Below are 20,082 nucleotides of genomic sequence, written 5' to 3'. Positions count from 1 at the left end.
GCTCTATTTTTAGAGCCTCTGGAAAGATCAAAGCTGAATGTGCCCTTTTATTGGCTCCCCATCCAGGGCCCTAATCTCTGTTTACTCTTTCTTTGTCATTATGTAGATCTCCGAAAGACACACCACCAGGACCGCCTGCTACCCCTCATCCTCAGAGTAACACTTAAAAATTGCTCTGTGACGGCTGGTACCAGCCAGGAGCCCTCTGGGGAGGAACAAAGACGAGCAAAGTTCAAATTCGAGTCAAAATTACCATCGTGATGCAAGTACTGATACAGAACTACAGTAATCTAATTCAGTCTCTCTCTCTACACTATAAACCACACTTTCGCAGGCTGGTTTCTCTGTGAGAATGAAAACAGATAAATGAAAACACAATCCTTTCTGGTTTGGTTTTTTAGGCCCTCCCCTCCCCCACAGGAAGCCCTCAGTTGGTTTCAGTGCCTCTGGCTAGTAAGGCTGAAGAGCTCATTTTAAACAACAAGTCCCATGAGTGTAGAACGACTTACTTTGGAAGAACAAGCTGTACATTTGTCAAACGCCAGGCTGACCGGAAGGACATTATCAAATCGCGACAGAAATCCTCGTATCTAAAAACAAACACAACAATGCACATCAAGCCCAGAATGACACACCTGTGAAGTACGTGTGTAGCTTCTGACAAGAAGTGGGAAACAACTAATAGGGTGCTCTTGGTACAGATTAACAAAAATGAAGTTCAATGCGGATATTTTCCCTCGTACTATATAATCAGTTTGAGGAAGAACTATATTAGGTCCTTTATTCCGTTAAGAACTGGTCTACAAGCTTTGCACATATTTGAGACCTAAACACAAATTGACTCCAAAATATAAAAAGAAAGCTGTAAAATCTGAAGTATTGTTTTCATAAATGTCTTCAAATACATAACCAGTCAACTAGTTTATTATTGACAATTCTCATGTATGTTACAGTGAATATAGGACAAGTGTGCATTTTTAGGATGTGGTATTGGGTGGGGCCTCACTAGGTAAGAAGGGCTGGGGACTATAGAAGGCAGAAATGGTCCTAAATATAGATCCAGTTACTTGCCTGAGTTGGAACAGATACGGATAAAATGCAGCGCATTACCAAGTTTATGGGGAAACAGCGCCACCTTGAGCACCTCAGTTATAATTTCTGAATTACAACTCATTTCCATTTACGGGGTATCAGTTATAACCAGGTTTTGCAAACTATGATTTAAGTAATTCAGACACTACACTTCCAGAACTACACTGACACCAAAAGGGGACTTTAAACTGTTGCATATATCATTTAAACATTATTACTAAAAATATGTATGGTGAAATCTCTAAAGTCTCCATAGGACTCAACATTTATAATAAGCCAAACAACACCAATCTTCTCATGAGTTAATTTATTTGATCTTGACAACTACCCCACTGATGAAACTCCGGCTGGGAAGGGTGAAGCATCTTGGCTCAGGTAAACAGAAAGTGACAACGCTAAGATTCAGAAGCGGGCCCCTGATGCCAAACCTGGCCAGGCCCTGGCCTGGGCTCCCTCTCTCCTTCCTTTCCCTTCCCTTCCTCTCAGGACTGCACAGCTTTTGTCTTCAATGTGAGGGCTCACCACACATTTAACAGCCTCACTTGAATACAGCAAAAGAACCGAACCCCCCACCTACTCTCCCCCCCAAGTCCTTGTTGCCTTTAGCCACCCTACCAACACTCCCCCAAAACAAAACCAAGGAAACCTGGCAGACTCTTTAAAGAGACAGGCTTCCTTCTGAGTGTGGGTAACTCCACCTTTAAACCCACACTGCAACTAGTCTAGTTACATCGGCATACTTATTGCTGGAAGATCTAACCTTAAAGGAAACGCCTAGAGCAATCTTTTAAATGTCGTTATCTATATGTTATGAGATTTCAATGTAATCCAAGATCAAAAGAGTGTTTGGTAGAAATGATAAGCTAGATAGTTGGGATAAGTTAGCTGGCCTCACGGTGAATCTCTGAAAATGTGACAATATTTAGTTCTCTGTATCTCAGGAAGGTGGTGACCATTTCCTAATACAGTGCTTGAGGCACAAGCAGGGTCCTAAGTTTGCTCTCCAGGTCACCAAAACAAGAGACGGCAAACCAGCAGAAAAGACTATAACGGCAGGTCACAAATGGATATGTTGAGATCCTCATGAGATGTGGAAGTTACAGGCCCAAAGAATTTTCATAGTGAGTCTCCTTCTATCTCAATGGCTTTAATATTAAATTTACCTAGAAAAATATTTATCATATGTAGCATACTTTGCATTAAAATGTTCACTGATATGGCCTACAGGTTAATGTCTCCATATAGGCTTCATGAAAAGGTCTCCTGATTCTCTTTTCTCTCATACAGGTAATAAACTTTCTTTGTGTTGTGCAAAGAAATACTGGTATTTTTCTCTGCTAAACTGTTTCACGATCGGAGGTGCGGAGTTAAAGGCAAAGGGAAGGGAGACAGTAGACCCAGTTAGGAGCAGAAAGGAAGGGAGAAAAAGGAGAGGAAGGAAGGAAGGAAGGAAAGAGAAAATATAAACCAAAAACACAGGTGGTGAGCAACAGAAAGGAGCCGAAGTGAATGGGGTGGCCAAGCAGGGGCACCCACACCATTGTTTAGCACCCCAGACAGCTCTTTACCAGGAAACTGACTCATTTTCCTAGGAAATGAAGTAGAATAACATCTGTGTGTGAGGCCTTTCAAATTCCCCAAGTTGGTATCAGAAGGCTCAGAACTCCACCAAACTAATTCCAGTTTTAGGAAATTTAAAAGAGGAAGGCCTGTTCTCACACCAACTGCGACAGACTCCTAACAGGCACCTCCACAGGTGAGCTCTCTCCCTCCCACTGAATCCAACACTCTGCTATGGATTAATTTTCCTAAGACACAGCTCTGAGGTGTGTCACTTTTTATCAGCTTCCTAGAGCTGACCAAAATAGCAGAGCATTCCTCATGCTGGCACTCAAGGTCCCCCCTCATCTGGGCCCATTTTGCCTCTCTGATCTTTTCACAGGCTTCATACAACTACTAAGCTCAAGTACAATGTCCCTCCCAAAGACATTCTTGCGTTGCTAACTTTGTCTCATGCCGAATTCTGCGACTCAGAGCTCTTCCTTTTGCAACCAGCTATATAACCAAATCTATATCTTCCATAATAGTCACTCAAGCTCAAACACACCTCTTTCATAAATACTCAATCCACCCACCACTTGACTTAGAGATAACGCCTTCATTATGTGAAATCCTTTTTTGGTATTTATCACCAAAATAACTTATGTAATAGTTATTTCTTTAAAAAATAACAGGTTTGGGGCTTCCCTGGTGGCGCAGCGGTTGAGAATCTGCCTGCCAATGCAGGGGACACGGGTTCGAGCCCTGGTCTGGGAAGATCCCACATGCCACGGAGCAACTGGGTCCGTGAGCCACAATTACTGAGCCTGCGCGTCTGGAGCCTGTGCTCCACAGCAAGAGAGGCCGCGATAGTGAGAGGCCCACGCACCGCGATGAGGAGAGGCCCCCGCTTGCCACAACTAGAGAAAGCCCTCGCACAGAAACGAAGACCCAACACAGCAAAAATAAATAAATAAATAAATTTAAGAAGTGTTGTTAGAAAGGTTTAAAAAAAAAAAAATAACAGGTTTACTGAGATAAAATTCATGTACCATAAACTTATTTTAGAGTATACAATTCAGTGGCTTTTAGTATATTCATGGAATTTTGTAAACATCACCAATATCTAATTTCAGAACATTTTCATCACCCCCAAAAGAAACTCAGAGCCCCTAAGAAATTAGTCCCCATTCTCCACTTTTCCCAGACCCTGGCAACTACTAATCTACTTTCTATTTCTATTGATTTGCCTTATTTACTATAAATGGAATCATACATGACTGGCTTCACTTACCATATTGTATCATGTGTCTGTATTTCATTGCTTTTTATTGCTAAATACTATTCAATTATATGGATATACCATATTTTGTTTATTCATAAGTTGAATAACTTTTGGGTATATAGAGTGGAATTAATGGATCTCATGGTAACTATATGTTTAACATTTTGAGGACCAAAGTAACTGCACCATAATACTTTCCTGCCAGCAACATACAAGGGTTCCAGTTTCTCCACCTTCTTGTCTCTTTGAGGTAGCCATCCTAATGAATGTGAAGTGGTAGCTCACTGTGGTTTTGATTTGCATTTCTCTAATGACTAATAGTGTTGAGCATTTTTTCATGTGCTTCTTGACCATTCATATTATCTTTCTTCAGAGAAATGTAGATTCAAATTCTTGGCCAAATTTTAAATTGGGTTTTCTTTTTATTGTTGAATGTTAAGAGTTCTTTATATATTCTAGATAGGAGTCTCTTTCAGATATGATTTTGCAAATATTTTCTCCCATTCTGTGGGGTGTCTTTTCACTTTCTTGATGGGTGTCCTTTGAAGCACAGAACTTTACTTTCTTGGTGTCCTATTTATTTTTCCTTTGGTTGCTTGGCCTTTTGGTATCATAGATAACAAACCAATTCTCACCCAAGGTTAAGAAGAGTTGGTATGTTTTCTTATTTAATAGTTTTAGCTCTTACATTTAGGTCTGCGATCCATTTTGAGGTGTTTTTTTTTATACGGTGTGACATAAGGGTCCAAATTCACTGTTTGGTATGTGGAAATCCAGTTGTTCCAATACTTTGTTGAAAAGGCTCTTCTCCCCCCATTTTAATTGGCAAGAAATGACCGTAAATGTCAGGGTTCATTTCTGGACTCTCAATTCTATTCTGTTGATCTATATGTCTACCTTTATGACAGTACTACACTGTCTTGATTATAGTAGCTTTGTAGTAAGTTTGGAAACTGGGAAGTATGAGTCTTCCAACTTTGTTCTTCTTTTTCAAGATTATTTTAACTATTCTGGGTCCTTTGCCTTACCAAATGAGTTTTAGAATCAGCTTGTGTAATATAATTACTTAAAAATTATTTTTAAATCTCTCTTGCTTTCAGAGGGCAAGATATAGGTTGAACTATTTGCATCTGTCCATAGCACAGTGATTTGCTCATAACAAATACTAATTATTATGAAATGAGTGGATGAGAAAAACACAAACATCCCAAAGCAAACCAAATTATTCATACCTGAAGTATTCAGAGAAAACACATCCCAAATAAACCACAAGAAAAACTCCATCTTACCACCATTCACATATTCCAGGCAATATGAAGCCCTTCCCCATCAACAACTCTTTAAATCCCCTGTATTACAAATGCACTGAGCTTCCACAATATGCTCTGTATTCCCTAAAATCTTACAAGAGATGCATAAAATTTGAAGAGCAGAAGTTGCTACTTAAAATTTCAGCACCTTCCTTAGACATGCATAGAAATCCCAGAGCAAATCTAAAATCCAGGCACCTGATGCAAAATCCTAATAAATATATTCTACCGATTTAGAGAGGCCAGGCACCAATTCACAATCAAAGAAGTTATAAGGATTTGTCCCCTGCTTGGGTGGAGAAAAATTCACCATCACCTTCCTACTTAGAAGTGTGCAAAGTATATGAAGCAATATGTTCATTTGGTGTTTTTCGAAGCCTGCCTGATCAGAAGAATCCCCTGGAACTTGACTGAAAAGATCTGAAGTAAGGCCAGAGCATCTGCATGTTTAACAAGAGCCCAGGTGATTCAGAGCCTTTGGAAGAAGATGCTTTCAGTTACCAACCTCATTTACCCCTTCCCATGGTTTAATCTATACACTCAGCATCACCTGTTGGATGTCAGAAAGCAGATGGAAACACTTAGCAAGCCTCTCCCTCCTTTCCACGTTTTTTATGCATAGCACCACCACACCCGGCTAATTTAGCCACATCTAAATTAACATCTAAATGACAAGATTTTATAAAGTGATTTCTCCATCCACTCTAAGGCCTCTTGACACTGCTCAAGGCACAGTCTTCCAACTTTAGGGACTACACACAGCTTACTCTAAACCCTTATTTGATTACTAATATTTGCTGTCAATCCTTCCTTACAGGAGGGTAAGTATTAAATGGCTATTTTTAAAAAATTTAATTCGACGTATTATAAAAATAATAAGCATGACAGAAAACAAAAGAGCAAACAAAAAAATAACCTGTACTCCCATAGCATTATTTACTCCTGTTTTCCTATTTTTTAAAATATATTTAAATACTTAACTTCCTTTTAAACAGCCTCCCGAATACTATTGGCTTCTCAATTTCTCCCCTCCCTAGAGGGGGAAAAACTGCCAATTCCACAAACACACACACATGCGCCTCTAATAGAGGGGCCAAACTTTGCCTGCCTCGCTGCATATTTTATTTTCTAAATTACATTGATGAAGTTTTTTTTCCTCTTAATGCTGAAAAGAATAAAGAAGATATTAAAATGGCCTGCATGAAAATCCAATCAGTGGTTGCCTGGGGCTGAGGGTAGGGATATTACCATAGAAAAGGCAAAGTCAGTTTTGGGGGTGGATGGAAATGCTCTGGACCTCATTTGCGGTGGTGGTGGTCATATGCAAGTGTACACACTCGTCTAAGCTCATTAAAATGCACGTTTAAACGGGTACATTTGACTGTACATAAGTTATGCCTCAAAAAAGGTGACTAAAAAAAGTTCATAACCTCATTAACATTTTCCAAACAATACAGAAAGGTACAAAATGAAAGCATAAATTCCCTATTGCCCCCAATCCCTCTAACTCAAAAAAAAACAAAAAAACAAAAAAAGCCCCTCCAGCATCAGTTTCCAATGTAGCCTTCCAGGGAAAGAAAAAGCGTTTATATGAATAGACCAGCTCTACAACATGCGTCTCTTTGCTACCCCCTGAATATTTAAAAACCCCACCTGGGAAGCTGGGAGAAGGACAATTACCTGCGGTTTCCTGGCTCCCTTCCCTCTCTTCACCCCCAGGCCCCACAAAGGGCAGAAGGAGCTTGAGTTGAATCCCCGTCTTCAAATACCAGCGAGGCCCCTGGTTGTACTTGCGCTTGGCTAACAAGGCCTCACGCCCGCTCACCCACCGGAAGGAGTAAAGATGAGCGCAGAGTTGACGCAAAAAGCCTCAGAGCAGGGCCTATATAGGCTCCCGGCCTCCCTCCTCCCTCGGGGCGGTTCCCAGGCGGACAGTGGGCGGTCCCGGCCGGATTCATTAGGCGCACCTGTGCGCATCTAATTAGCGTCCAAAGGTTGGAAGGCAGGAACACCTGTTTGGGGGCTGTGTGCTAGGGACTAGGAGTCCAGGGCCCTTTTGGAAAGAGAACTAGGGCCGGTGGGAGCACAAAACTCAAAAGCCATGATCAACGAGCAGGATTTGGTCTGTGTTAACTTGACGAGTTATGTACTTTGTCCCATAGGATGCCATCAAGAAACCATCTTTATAGAATGAAGTCGTTGTTCTCAAACACCTAACGTCCCTGGAGGTTGTCATTCAGTGGATCTGGAACAGGGCTGGGAAATGTGTATTCTGGAACGGCTCCCGAGGTGATTCTGATGCACCATCCCTGGATTAGGCTGTCTTCCACTTAAAGGCTCAAGGACTCCAATTCTATGCCCAGATCCTCTGATATCTCCTCCGGTCTATTCTCTGTACAGCAGCCAAACCTGATCACGTCACAGCTCCGCTTATGACTTTTCAACGGCTCTCCGCTGCCCCTGGGTTTAAGATGGCCTGTGAGGTCCTGCCTCTCCTCCTCTTCCATTGTGCTCTCCCAATTCTCTGCGTTACAGGGACACTGGTCGCCTTTCAGATTCTCAAACTCACCCATCTTCTCCGCCTCTCCTGTGCCTCCCCTAAAGTGCTTACCCCTCTCCCTTCTCCCTCCATAGAAACAACTGCTCCCTCCTAACCTTGGAAGCTGTGCAGGAGGGCATGTCCTGGCATCCTGTGGAAATGGTGGCCTAGGGGACTGAGCAGAGGACCAACATCTGCTACGTGCCATCCCTGTGTCTGGCTCTCTGGAGTGTCTTCACATACTCATCTCATGTTGGCCTCACTACCATCCTGTGACTTTCCCCTGTATTCTAGATAAAGAAATCGAGGCTCAGGGAAGTGGCTTGGCTCGCCCAAGATTCCACAACTACCAAGTGGTAAAGCCAGGCATCTGAGTTCTGTTCCTTCTCTCCAAAATCTAGGGGAAAAGGCTGAAAATCAAGGAGAAGGTAAAAAGAAAGGAAGAAAGAAAGAGAAAACCAGAGGAATTAAAAAACAAACACCCCCTCAAAACCAAAAACTCAATATCAAGATGGCTGCCATCAGGGTCTGAGTGGATTAAATTATCTTCAGTCATTTATGCCCAGTCAGCTACAAAATAAATAGATCAGGAATAGAAAGGGGTCTCTTCCATTCTGGGCAGCCCCTCATGGTGTTTACATCTAAGCTGAGTGAAAGCGGCTTGAGCCCCAAGCCCACCATGAGGCGGGAGATAGATGGGCTCCAGGTTAGACATTTACAACTGGCCTTCTGTTAACTAACATTTCATGGGGCAGGAAAAAATGGGCTTCAGGCCGGACACTTACAACTAGCCTCCTGTTTGCATTTCCTGAGACAGGAGATAGGTGGGCTTCAGGTTAGACATTTAAAATCAGCCTCCTGTTTGCTCTCCGAAATGGAAGCAATGACAGAGACAGGGTAAAAAGCCAAGCTTTGTCTCTTCTGGATGCCTTAAGATAACAGTCATCGCAAAAACGAAGAGGGGCAAAACCTTGTTTGAGTAAAGGATCAAGGGATCTCTGCTTTGCCCCTCCTTGGGGCAAGGGAGACACTACACGTGTAGAAAGGCTCCTTGGGGGTCAAAAGTCGGGACAACTCCAGGCCATGGTGACTCTTGCTTCTCCCAGATGCCTTCATGTCGGGGTCCATCTTGGCTGTGGGGTGCGTGCGCACCTAAGGGGAGGGTCCGGAGACAAATTGGCCAGGGGGGGACATTGCAAGATGACTGGCCAGAATGGAGACAAAAACCTGGAAAACTGCCCCCTTCTAAAGGATTTAAACTTCCTAAAGGCGCTACTCTCTCTCTGAGTTCTCCCGTGCGTCTTTCCGCACGTACTTTGCTTTTCCAATAAACTTTCTACTTTTCTCTTTACTTTCTGCCTCCTTGCCTGAATTCTTTCTTGACAAGGCAGGCAAGAACTGTGGGTTTGGGCCCTAGCCACTGGCCTCTGTGGTCTAGCAGTTAGGACTCCCGGTCCGGGGACTAAGATATTGCTTCCAGCTACCGCTCACTGCTGCTTGCTGCAAGTTGCCGCTTACTGCTGCGTGCATCCAAAATCAACCTCCCCTGGATGGGAAGTGAAGATCCAATGCCCAGAAATAAACAGCCATTCTGAGAAGGCACAGTTGCAGCCACAGCAGAAACCTGCTGCTTTGACTTCACACCGGTTTCCAGCAGGCCTGGCAGTATTTCTAGAGCTTGGAGTTTGCATAAATAAGAGCTAACTCCAAACTCCGCATTGCTCTTGGATGTTGAAGAGAGTCTTAACCAAATTCAACGCCAAAATAAAGTTTAGCAATTGCAAAACCTCAGGCGCACCACAGAGGTCTTTGTTTCAGACAACAGCTTCAGCTACCATCACTGAACCACCTCTCACTGTCAAACAGGGGCCACCAAGGGGCAGAAGAAGCAAGCTGGAAATGAGCCAGCGCCATCCTTAGAGAAACAGTGCAGGATGGAACTAATCCTTCCAACCCTCCCCTGCACACTCACTGCTTCCAGAATTTTACGAGACTCCTTGTAACTTTCTTTTTAGGAAGCTAGATAGGCGCCCACTTTACCATTTTAATTAAAAGTGAAAGAGAAAGATAAAAACAACATTTACAAGTGTCCCTTAGGTGCCCAGAACTGTGCTAATGTAATCTATAATGTAATTTAATCTGCACATGAATCCCAGTTGTTTAGTATATTATTATGCCCGTTTTAGTAATTTAAAATATGAAGTTCAGAAAGGATCAGTAACCTGCCCAAGGTCACACAGTGACAAGTGGCAAGAACTGCCTTGAACCCTTTTGTCAAATGGATGAAAATGAAATTAACAGGCAAAGCTGGGATTCTAATCGGATCTGTATGATCACAGAGCCTTCTGGTTCCCTCCCACGCGGGCCTCCCAAACAGGACAGCCCCATCGGGTGAGCAAAACTCGTGGGGCACAAGTGACGTCCTTCAACTGATAAAATTATGTCCAAGTCCTCTTGGGCCAAGAGATGCTGCCTGAGATGCTCTGGAACTCTGGCACTGTGTGTAATTTATCCCCACTTTGTGTGCCACGAGAGGGGAATGCCCCTCTCTTCTTCTGGGGCCTTGCACACAGGGAAGCCCACACCTTGTCGGATCTTGTACCCAAGTCCCTCCTGTATTCAGGGGCCTCCCCACTGGAATGAGACTTCACCACATCTGAGTGGCTTGGGGTACATCCACCACCTTAGAAACGCCAAAGGCAAGTGGAACCAAACGCTTGTGCTGCGTGCCGATCACAGAACTTCTCTGAACCTAACGGCGCTTTGGCACAGCGTCAGCTTAGTGCTTATCTTCTTAACCTCCTTCCTCAGCAGTCAGTCCGTCCACACCCTAGAGGCACACTGAGATCAGCATTTCGGAGCGCGGTAAAGAGACCTTACTGAAAGCGAATGGCCTGAGGATTTGTGGGGCACAGCCTGTGCAGACAGGCCAAGTCAAGAGCAGGCCGAGGCTTGGCTAGAGACCACAGCTCTAGCTCAGCTTTCGTCTCACTGGGAGATTTCCCAGGCTGGTCCCTGCCCAGGTCCTGTCCTAGTTTGGGCTTTGTTCTACTCTTCTGAAAGTAACTAAAACAAAGAACTTGAAAGCCCAAGGGAACTATGGGGTTGGCAAGTCCAAATCCCTAGGAGGGGCGTACCCATCCAGGGTCTTCATTCAGTAGTACTTGAGGACCAAGAGTCCATTTGCCCAAAGACAAAAAACGTGAACTGCCTGGTCCATGGTGGGATCAATGCAGGACTGCTATATTCATGACCGTGGTTTTCAGACAACTACTGAATTGCCACGATGCTTTCCGTTCTCTGAGGGATGTCCAGTCAAATGATCAGCAGCTACATCGGCTGTTCATTTGTCACATTTCTGTCTCACCAGCCTGCACACCAACTTCCTGGAGACATCAGGAGTGGCCTCTACATTTGATAACTCCTGAACTGTGCCTCCCACCACAGAACCAGAAAAAGGGGTCTGGCCTCACCGAACAGTCACCACCCCAGGAGCCAGGAAAAGACAACCCCACCACCTTTTTTTTTTTTTTTTAAATAAAAGAGCTCACTTGCTGGGAAGCAGAGGGAATAATAGTATGCGCTAAGATCTACAGTGAAAAAGTTCTCTCTATCAAAGAAGCCAGACTCCAAAGACCATGTATTATATTATTTCATTTACAGAAAGTTCAAAATTAGACAAAAGTCTCCCAAGGTGTTCAGAGCCAAGAGCTGCGTGTCTCTGTGTGGGAAGGAGGCAGTGATAATTGAGGAAGCATGGGGGGATGTCGGGGTACTTGATAACACTTCATTTTGATCTGTGTGCTGGGTACATGAGTGGTGTTCATTTTGTGAGAATCCAAGTTGTATACTTAATGATTTGTGTGATTGTGTATATTTTATATATAGATAAAAATGACAAATTAAAAAACCATTCCCTTTATAGACAGAAAGTGGCTTATACTCATTGCTGCCTGCTTGCAGAATCCCATCCACACACAGTGGGCCAGAGACTTTTTAAAAAGAACAAACCCATAAGCCGATTTTCTCACCTTCAAATGGTTTTTTTCACGGTTTTCAAATGCAATAAGAGGTTGTTTCAGGCTGAATATCACTGAATTTCAGGGACTAATCAAGCCTTTTTCTGCACTTGGCCAATCTCTGGATAAGCCAAATTCTGCCTGTGGTCCTACGGAGAGATGGACTAAGTAATCCTCAAGCCTCCCAGGTCTGACACCGGGGAGAGCTGAGAAGCAGAGAGCATGGGCGAAGTTAAGCAACTTTCCCCAGATTACACAATGAGTTGCTGGTGGGGGGCCTTGTGATTCTCCGTCCAAGGACTATCACTTTTCTACTACATCTCATTCCACAGGGGCCAATTAATAAACACTGTCCTTTGAGGAATGGAGAAAAAACGAGCCCAGGGAACGTCACTGGCTATTCTCTGTATACAAAGCACACAAAGGGGTTTACCGAGTTCCTCTCCGACAGGAAGTCATTTGTCTCACAGAGCCAGGAAAAGGAGGGGGTAAGTGCTGAGTCTGCATTGCAACACAGCCCAGTGTTTTTGTGGAAACGGTGGTCCCCTAATCAAAACACAGTTGCATAAATGCACTCACTCCACTTCAAAAAGAAAAAAAAAAGAAGAAATTTAAAGCCTTATAAAATAGGGACCACACAACCCTGACTAATTTTAAAGCTCTTTCTCTGCTGTCTTTTTTAGAAAGTAGCTAAAAATAAAGGCTTGAAACTTGAAATAATGTAAGCAAGTAATCACACACACACACGCACACACACACACGCACGCACTGGGCTTTTCCCATATATGGCTGCATTATTCTTCAGACTTTGAAAAGGCCAAATGAAGAGATGGCCAACAACCAAAATAATCCTTCAGACATTTGAAAACGAGGAGAAAGAACTAGAAGAGTGGGTGAATGACAAACAATTGCAAGGCTCCACGGGGGTAAATAACACTGAGAGGGATTAGTTGCCATAGTACTTTAAAAACATGGGCACATGCATTTTGACACCAGACCCCTTCTATAAAGAGACTGCTTTGCCCTCTGGCCTCAGCACTGAGAAAACTACAACTGCGGTAATTTAACATAAAGGACTTAAAGAAGGAAACCAGTGCAGGGGCATGACTGAAAATTTAATTAAGGCCCTTCTCAGCATGAAATCTGTAAAGGAGATGAGGGCACATCTCAAGGTCAGAAGAAAGGGAAGGAGACATGTGAGAAGGGACGAGGGTGCGGATTCAAATGAGCGCGTCCACAGAAGAGGCTGGCTCTGGGGGACAGCTTCCTCATGATGGGGGCTTATTACAGGGCCTAGTGGGTCCTACTTGAAGTGTTTCTGCAGAAAAGATTAACCCATTCATGTCAAATAAATGCCACCTTGAGTGAGGCAGGCTGGAAAAGTCACATTTGCATGGTGTTGTGTGCTTTACCAAGCCTCGTCATAGACAATTCTGGACACAAGGTAAAGCACCTGCTTTTACTGATACAGAAACTGAGGCCCAGGGAGGTAAGTGACCTAACACAAATCCATGACAGGTGACGTAGTGCAAGTGGCCCAGAGCAGGGATTCGAAGCAAACTCTCCCAAAATGCAGGCCGGGGCTATTTCCACTCACAAAACCTCATATGTAGCCCTGGTCAGAGTGCCGAGTTTAGGTATGGATTTCGGCATATCCACTACCTCTATGACCGTGGACAAGTAATTTCCCCTCTTCTGATTCAGACCCTCAACCAGAAAATGACAGGGCAGGTGTGCGGAGGCAGAGAGAGAGAGAGACGAACGCGACCTGCGTGAGTTACCCCGCTCTCTGCACGCGTCTGTGAGTCTGTCCTCACAAGCCCCCAGATGGGACTGTCGCGTGCTCTCACTGCTCCGCTAACTAGACAGCCTTCCTGCTACAGACTGAGATACGCACACGGAACCCAGAGAAATGATTTCCGAAAAGTAAGACCAGAAAACCTCCAAAAGCATAGTGACAAAAACTGGTGAAGAGGCAACACGAATTTAACATTTTCATTCCACTGCTTTTTTTCTCTCTCACTCTCTATGGGTGGACCTTCCCTATGATGCTTCAGATTCTTTTTCTGAAAAGACACCCCACTGTCTGGTGACACTGTGCACTTCTAATGGCCTTCCCATGCATGCCCAGAAAGGCTTCTATTATTTATTATTTCTTAATTATTATTAAGGAGTCAGTAATAATAAACAACAGCAACAAAACTAGCAGCACCATTTACTGAGGGCTGTGACGTACCAGGCACTGTCGCTGAGCCTTTTGTATATAACATCTCTCGTCTCTACTGCTACCAGCTGAGGTCGGTATTCTTGCCTCCATTTTCTAGATAAGAAAACTAAGGCTCAGATAAGTTTAATGACTTGGCCAAGGAAGGCCATCTTAATAGCTGCAGGGCTGGGATTTAAGCCGCTGTCTGGTTGGTTCCAAAGCCCGTTCTCTCTTGTTCTACTCCATCGCTAGGCCCCTAGTCAACATGCTAAATGCTAAATCAAGACTCTGGGTAATGCTGCTTGTTCAGGATTTCACCTCGACACCATCCTGCAGAATGGGATCTCCTCCAGGTGCTCATAAGGAACTCCCACTGAAATTCCAGTGAAGCTGGAGGGTAGAGAGGGTGGAGAAGAGGTGGGCAGGGATGACCCCAAATACTTTCCCACTGCACCACTGGGATCGGGTCCAGAGTTGTGGTTTCACTCCCAGTCACTAACCTGGTGAGGCACGAGCCCGAGAGAGGTTGGAGGCTCATTCATGCGGTCGTCACTGCTGCTGGCAATGGCGTAGCCCCTGAGGAAAGGAAACCATCAGAGCTGCTCATTTCATAAAAATCTATGCTTAATTCCTGTGAGGACGATCTGGAGGAGGTCCACATAAGATTTATAAGGATAACCGAAACGCCCCTTGCTAGGCAGCATAAGCTAGGAAAAAAACCCCTAATTTCCCTGGGAGGAAGGCAGAAGAATAGTTTAAAAAAAAAAAAAAAAGCTTGTGTTTTAGAGTCAGAAAGACCAGAGCTTGTGAGCACAGGCAAGTTGCTTAATCTCTCTGTGCTTCAGGTCCATCACCTATAAAATAGGAATAAGACAGTTGTGAGAAATGAATTAGGAATAAGTTAGATAAATTGCCAAGTGCAACGTCTGGCTAATGTTAATTCCCTTACTCTGAAATAGTCTTGTAAAACACCGCAGCACATTGTTGAATTGAATTGAAATTTTGAAACAGAAAACGTTCCAACCTTAACTTGCTGAGGTGATGTAAATGCTACCACGATGGAGGAAGCAGAAAGAAAAGCGAGGGACTAATTGGGCAGAACGAATACTCCCTCCGGAATAACAGTCTGATGTTTACTTATGTAACAGAAGAGACGTGACACAGACCCTGGTTTTAGCCTATGACCAAGGCAAATGTGGAAGACAGAGTGGTCAGTGTCAAGGACTCAGAGCCAGCTCTGAAAGATTTTAACCCAAATGCTTCCTGTCAGGGGGCCACAATAAACATAGGTGCCAGGGGGATGACAAAGATGAGAGGAAGACAAAAAAAGCTGCTTATTTTCATTTAGCTCTGAAGCATCTATACTGTTACGTATGCTACCAACATTGTACAGAGGCTGTCTTTTCAACTTCGGAGAAGAACTCTGAGTTATACAGTAAATAGAATATTCATGTTGATTTCTGAGAACTGGAAAAGCAAATCTTTCAAAAATTCAATTCTTTCCTGCCTGTATTACAAACAGCATAGCAGAGTGATTAAAAACAGAGTTTGGAGCCAAACTGGGCTGTGCTTAATCCCAGCTTTACTACTTATCAGCTACGTGAATTTCAGCAACTTAGTTATCTTCGCTATGCCTCAATTTCCCCATCAAAAATGGGACAGATAAGAGTTCTTTCCTAATCTGTTTGCTATGAGGATTAAATGAATTACTATTTGTAAAGTGCTTAGAATAATGCCTAGCACAACGTAAGCACTATGTAAGGGTTGAAAATAAGATAAATCACAATGCGTTTGTCACACAGTCAGGTGTAAATACCTGTTTGGCTCCACTCTGCCTTCACTATATCACACTCGACAGCACAGTCTCCAGCGGATATTGAGAGAGTCTTAAGTTGTTTATTAAGTTTTCTTTTGCTTCTCTCTTTTCTTCATTTTCTTTCCTTTCCTTTTCTCTTCTTTTCCTTCCTTCTTTCTTTTTCTAAATTACTGACTCTATTTTTTACAATTAATTTAATTTTTGTCTCACTTTTATTTATTATAAGATGAATTACTTCTGTTGTTTATAAGTCATAAAGTAAGATCTTCTCCTTGCTTGGAGAAGAGAGGGTGTCTAGACCACAATTGTGCTAATTTTTATATCTGTAATATAACATATATACAATGCGTTACACATAGAGACTACCGAAAGGCCCAAGGTCAAGTTGAAACAAAACACACCAGCCTACTCCCTGCCTTCCTCTCACATGCAAGCCTAACCCTATGAGTGCTTAATAAATTAAAAAATATTTTTATAACTGGTGTGGCATTGGTGGACTAAGTGGTCAGGACCAGTCCCCCCATTGAGAACAAATGGGAAAGCCAGACAAAGTATACAAACCTCTGTTTGAAAGCATCAGAGAGCTACCACAGCAGGGGAGAATTACAGAGCTAAGGTTTATAAGAGGAGGGAAGCCCACAGAGGTAAACCAGGCATTTGCAAGGGGAGTTTTCCCCCATAAAATGATTGCCAATGTCCAAAAGCAGTGGCCACAAGATCAGAAGCTGAACAGTGATACTCACTGACTCATGAGGCTGATGGGAAAATCCAGAGTTGAGGTCTGCCAATAAGGAGGAACCATGGAAAATATCCCAGGCTTTGGGTTGGGATCATACAGGGGTGCATCCTCAGACTAACGGTGAACCGGAAATAGATAAGCCCTAATTGGATAAAATGTTCTAGGATGGTAGTCCCCTTGGCCTAGCAGTTTGCCAGAAAGAAATGTAAATCACATCTCTGTAATTTTTCAAATATAATGTCCAGTACTCAATCAAATATAGCCAAGAAGATACAAGGAATTGAGGAAATTTAAATATTGATTGGATATGTGGTAATATTAGGGAATTGCCTTTTATTTGTATTTATATGTAAAAATAGTAAAGATACATACTAAAAAGATATATTTTTATGAATGAAAAGCTATGTCTTGGACTTGCTTTAAAATAAGTCAGTGGAAGGAGAAAAACTGTGGACAGTAGTACAGATAAATGATGACTGGTAATTGTTGAAGCTGGATGGTGCATACAAGGTGGTTTCTACATATATACACAAATTGTGTGTGTGTGTGTGTGTGTGAGAAAGAAGATATCTATATCTATCTATCTATATCTATCTATCTATATATCTTTTCATATATATTTGAAATTTCCATAATGAAAAGGTTTTGTTTTTTAAAAAAAAAACCAAAACCAGGTATATGAGGAGACAATACATAACCAAAAGCCAATAAAAACAATAGACAATAGGAACAGGCTCATAGGAGATCCCATCAATGGACATAACTGATAAGGACTTAAAAGAAAAACACGATCAAATGTGTTCAAAGAATGAAAAAGACCAAAAATCACAATTTTAGCAGAGAAGGGGGGAATGTATAAAATAAGATCAGATGGAAACTCTAAGAGTGAAACATATAATTATGAAATTTAAAACTCAATGGATGGTTTAAAACATAGACACAGAAGAAGGAAGAATTAGTAAACTGGAAGATAAGCCAAAACCAAGTAGCCAGACTGAAGTAAGGAAAGACAAAATTATGGAAAGTACAGAAAAGAGCATAGGCTGATTCTAACATGCAACTGGGGACTCAAAAGGAAAGAATCAAGAAAGGGGCAGAAGCAGTGTTTTAGGAGATAATGGCTGAAAGTTGTCCACAGTGGGCGAAAAACATCAAGCCACGGATTCAAGGGGCACTAAAAAGCACAATCAGAATAAATACAGAAATAGGTATACAATAATAAATAACAGAATTAGGTATGTATTCCCAACTTCTGAAAACCAAAAACAATGAGAAAATCTTAAAAGCAACTGAGGGTAGGGGAAGAGGGAGAAAAACAAATTGTATCAAAGGAGTAGCAACGAGATACACACCTTACTCCTCAACCAGGATAAGGGCAGCCAGAGACCACAGGAGTACACTCTCAACTTGCTAAAGGGAAATTACCACCAGTCTGGAATTCTGTACGCAGCAAAAATAGCTTTCAAGCATAAAGATAAAGACATTTTTGGACAAACAAAAACTGAAATATCTTGGTCACTAGCATTTCTAAAGGCAATAATAAAGGGTATTCTTCAGGCAGAAGGAAATGCCCTTGGATGGAAGCTCAAGGTCACAGAAAGAAATGAAAAGTAACAAAAAGGAAAATACTAGCAAAATGAAATGAATACCAACTATATAACAATAATAATATCTTCTAGGGTTTAAAATACATACAGAATTTTTTTAAATGAATGTGCAGACAGTACTGGGCGCCTGCCCAATCTATTCTCCACTTCTATCTCATCACAGTTTCATTGAGAGAGGCAACATGCCCAGCCAAAGGACTACATTTGTCCGTCTTCCTTGCAGTTACGAGTGCAAGGTCATGTGATATAGGAGTTTTAGAATCAATAAGTAAGTCTTCCCGGAGAGCCTTTTAAAAGGGGGCAGGCTCAGCTGAGCACAACTTTCATCCTTTGGTCATTCCTTTCCTCTTAAGTGTAACACAGAAGCAACACTGTTGGCAGAGCAGTCATCTTGTGACTACAGGTGACAAGCATAAGGAAGGGAGCTAAGAGTGGCCGAGTGAATGCTAAGGAAACAGTCCCTAATGGCATATCGGAGCCTTTGTACCAGCCCTGGAAGCTGCCTCTGAGCTTCTTGCCGCATGAGAAAAATCAAGCTGTACCCTTTTGGCTAAGTCACTTTAGATGGATCTGTTACATACAGCTAAATGCAATTTCTATCATACGTGATTCACGTATTGCCTTACAAATGCTCAGGGCTAAGGAGATCAAAACATATTAAGAGAATAGATGCATGAAGGTCCTAAGGCCACTACCAAAATTTTTATCCTTCCTTATTATCAATTACCAATTAACTCTAGGAGAGTTCAGTTCCAGAAGGATGCAGAGATACAGCTCCAAAGATCACAATGACAAGTTCTCCAGGCCAAAGAATCAGACTGGTTTTTTTAAAATCTTGTTTTTTTGAGGATGGAAAGAGCAATAGAATTCTCAGAAAATTCAGACTGAGAAAAAGCCAAAGGAGATACAAAAGCTTTCTTTGTTTAAACACCCATCTCTAAAAGGCAAACTCACCCTTCTGGATGCTGCAAAACGGAAACCATCAATTCCACCGCCAGGGCTCCTGCAATCATGGCCAGTCCCGGACGACTCACAGTGCACTGCTGGTCCAAGGTCCGGTCTCTGGTTGACTACAGAGAAACAGTCACTGACGTGAATGCAAAGTTCTGTTCCGCCCAATGCCAGCTGAGTGAAGCATCAAACTCCTCCACAATAAAGCTCTATCACATACCAGACGCTCACTGTTGGCAAAGATCAGTCAGCCTCACATAATACCATTTCTTGCAAGTACCAAGAAAAACAAAATATACAAGTTAGGTAACTAAATAAGGTAATACGCTAAAGAGGATTAGCAGTTATAAACAATTAAAGATGGGGGGCCTAGCTGCCTCATACACGGAGTGGCATCATGCACTCTTAACCGACTCAACTCTACTGTGCTTGTGAGTTGAGAGCCAGAGGCACAGAGAGGAAGAACGTTTGAACAGAGCAAATGGTCCTGCTCTGCCACCGTGACTGCGCTAACCCTCGGAGTGCCCGGGAGGCAGGAGCACTGCTCTGCTGTCCCCGCCATCCTCTGTTTCCATGTGCCCCTCACAGTGGAGGCATCTTGTCACCCTGAGCGTGATCTCAGGGCTTAAGAACAAGTATTTTTGCTACAATGTGGCTCCAAACACAAGCCTTCGTTAGTTCAACCTAAGAAATTCTAATTTTCCAACTCTGGGCAAATTTAAGGGGTTGTTAGGGATAACTTTGACTCTGAAATTTTTGCCTTGTGAACAGATGTAACTTTACTGCAGCTGATCCTTAATCCTACTTGTTGGTAATAACGAAATAACAGGGTCAGCTGTATATTATAACCCATGATGGAAATAAAGCCACCCTTCTTCACATAAGAGGATATTTTTTTCTTTATACTGGGAAGACACAAAAGCCAGTCATCCAAAAGAGGTGTAAATTAGTAAGGAACAAGTTTTAATAGAAGGTGAAA

At 42.7% G+C, this 20,082-nt stretch overlaps 1 protein-coding gene across 8 annotated transcripts in view; it reads right to left on the bottom strand.

Annotated features, from left to right (window-relative positions):
• Window positions 1–20,082, bottom strand: part of ATG7 (autophagy related 7) — a 326,752-nt gene that overhangs the window by 154,560 nt on the left and 152,110 nt on the right. For 6 of the 8 annotated variants that reach the window (XM_059940379.1, XM_059940378.1, XM_059940376.1 and 3 more), the window contains 3 exons: window positions 19,107–19,222; window positions 14,491–14,566; window positions 510–590 (listed from right to left, as the gene is read on the bottom strand). In XM_059940379.1, the coding sequence (XP_059796362.1) occupies window positions 510–590; window positions 14,491–14,566; window positions 19,107–19,222 (273 nt within the window). The remainder of the gene's footprint in view (window positions 1–509; window positions 591–14,490; window positions 14,567–19,106; window positions 19,223–20,082) is intronic. The other 2 variants (XM_059940383.1, XM_059940382.1) reach the window with 1 other exon arrangement.

The sequence above is a fragment of the Balaenoptera ricei genome, chromosome 11 (assembly GCF_028023285.1).
Source record: "Balaenoptera ricei isolate mBalRic1 chromosome 11, mBalRic1.hap2, whole genome shotgun sequence".
NCBI classification, from domain to species: Eukaryota; Metazoa; Chordata; class Mammalia; order Artiodactyla; family Balaenopteridae; genus Balaenoptera; species Balaenoptera ricei.
Note: the sequence above shows the minus strand (reverse complement) of the source record. Positions and strands in the feature narration are given on the sequence as shown.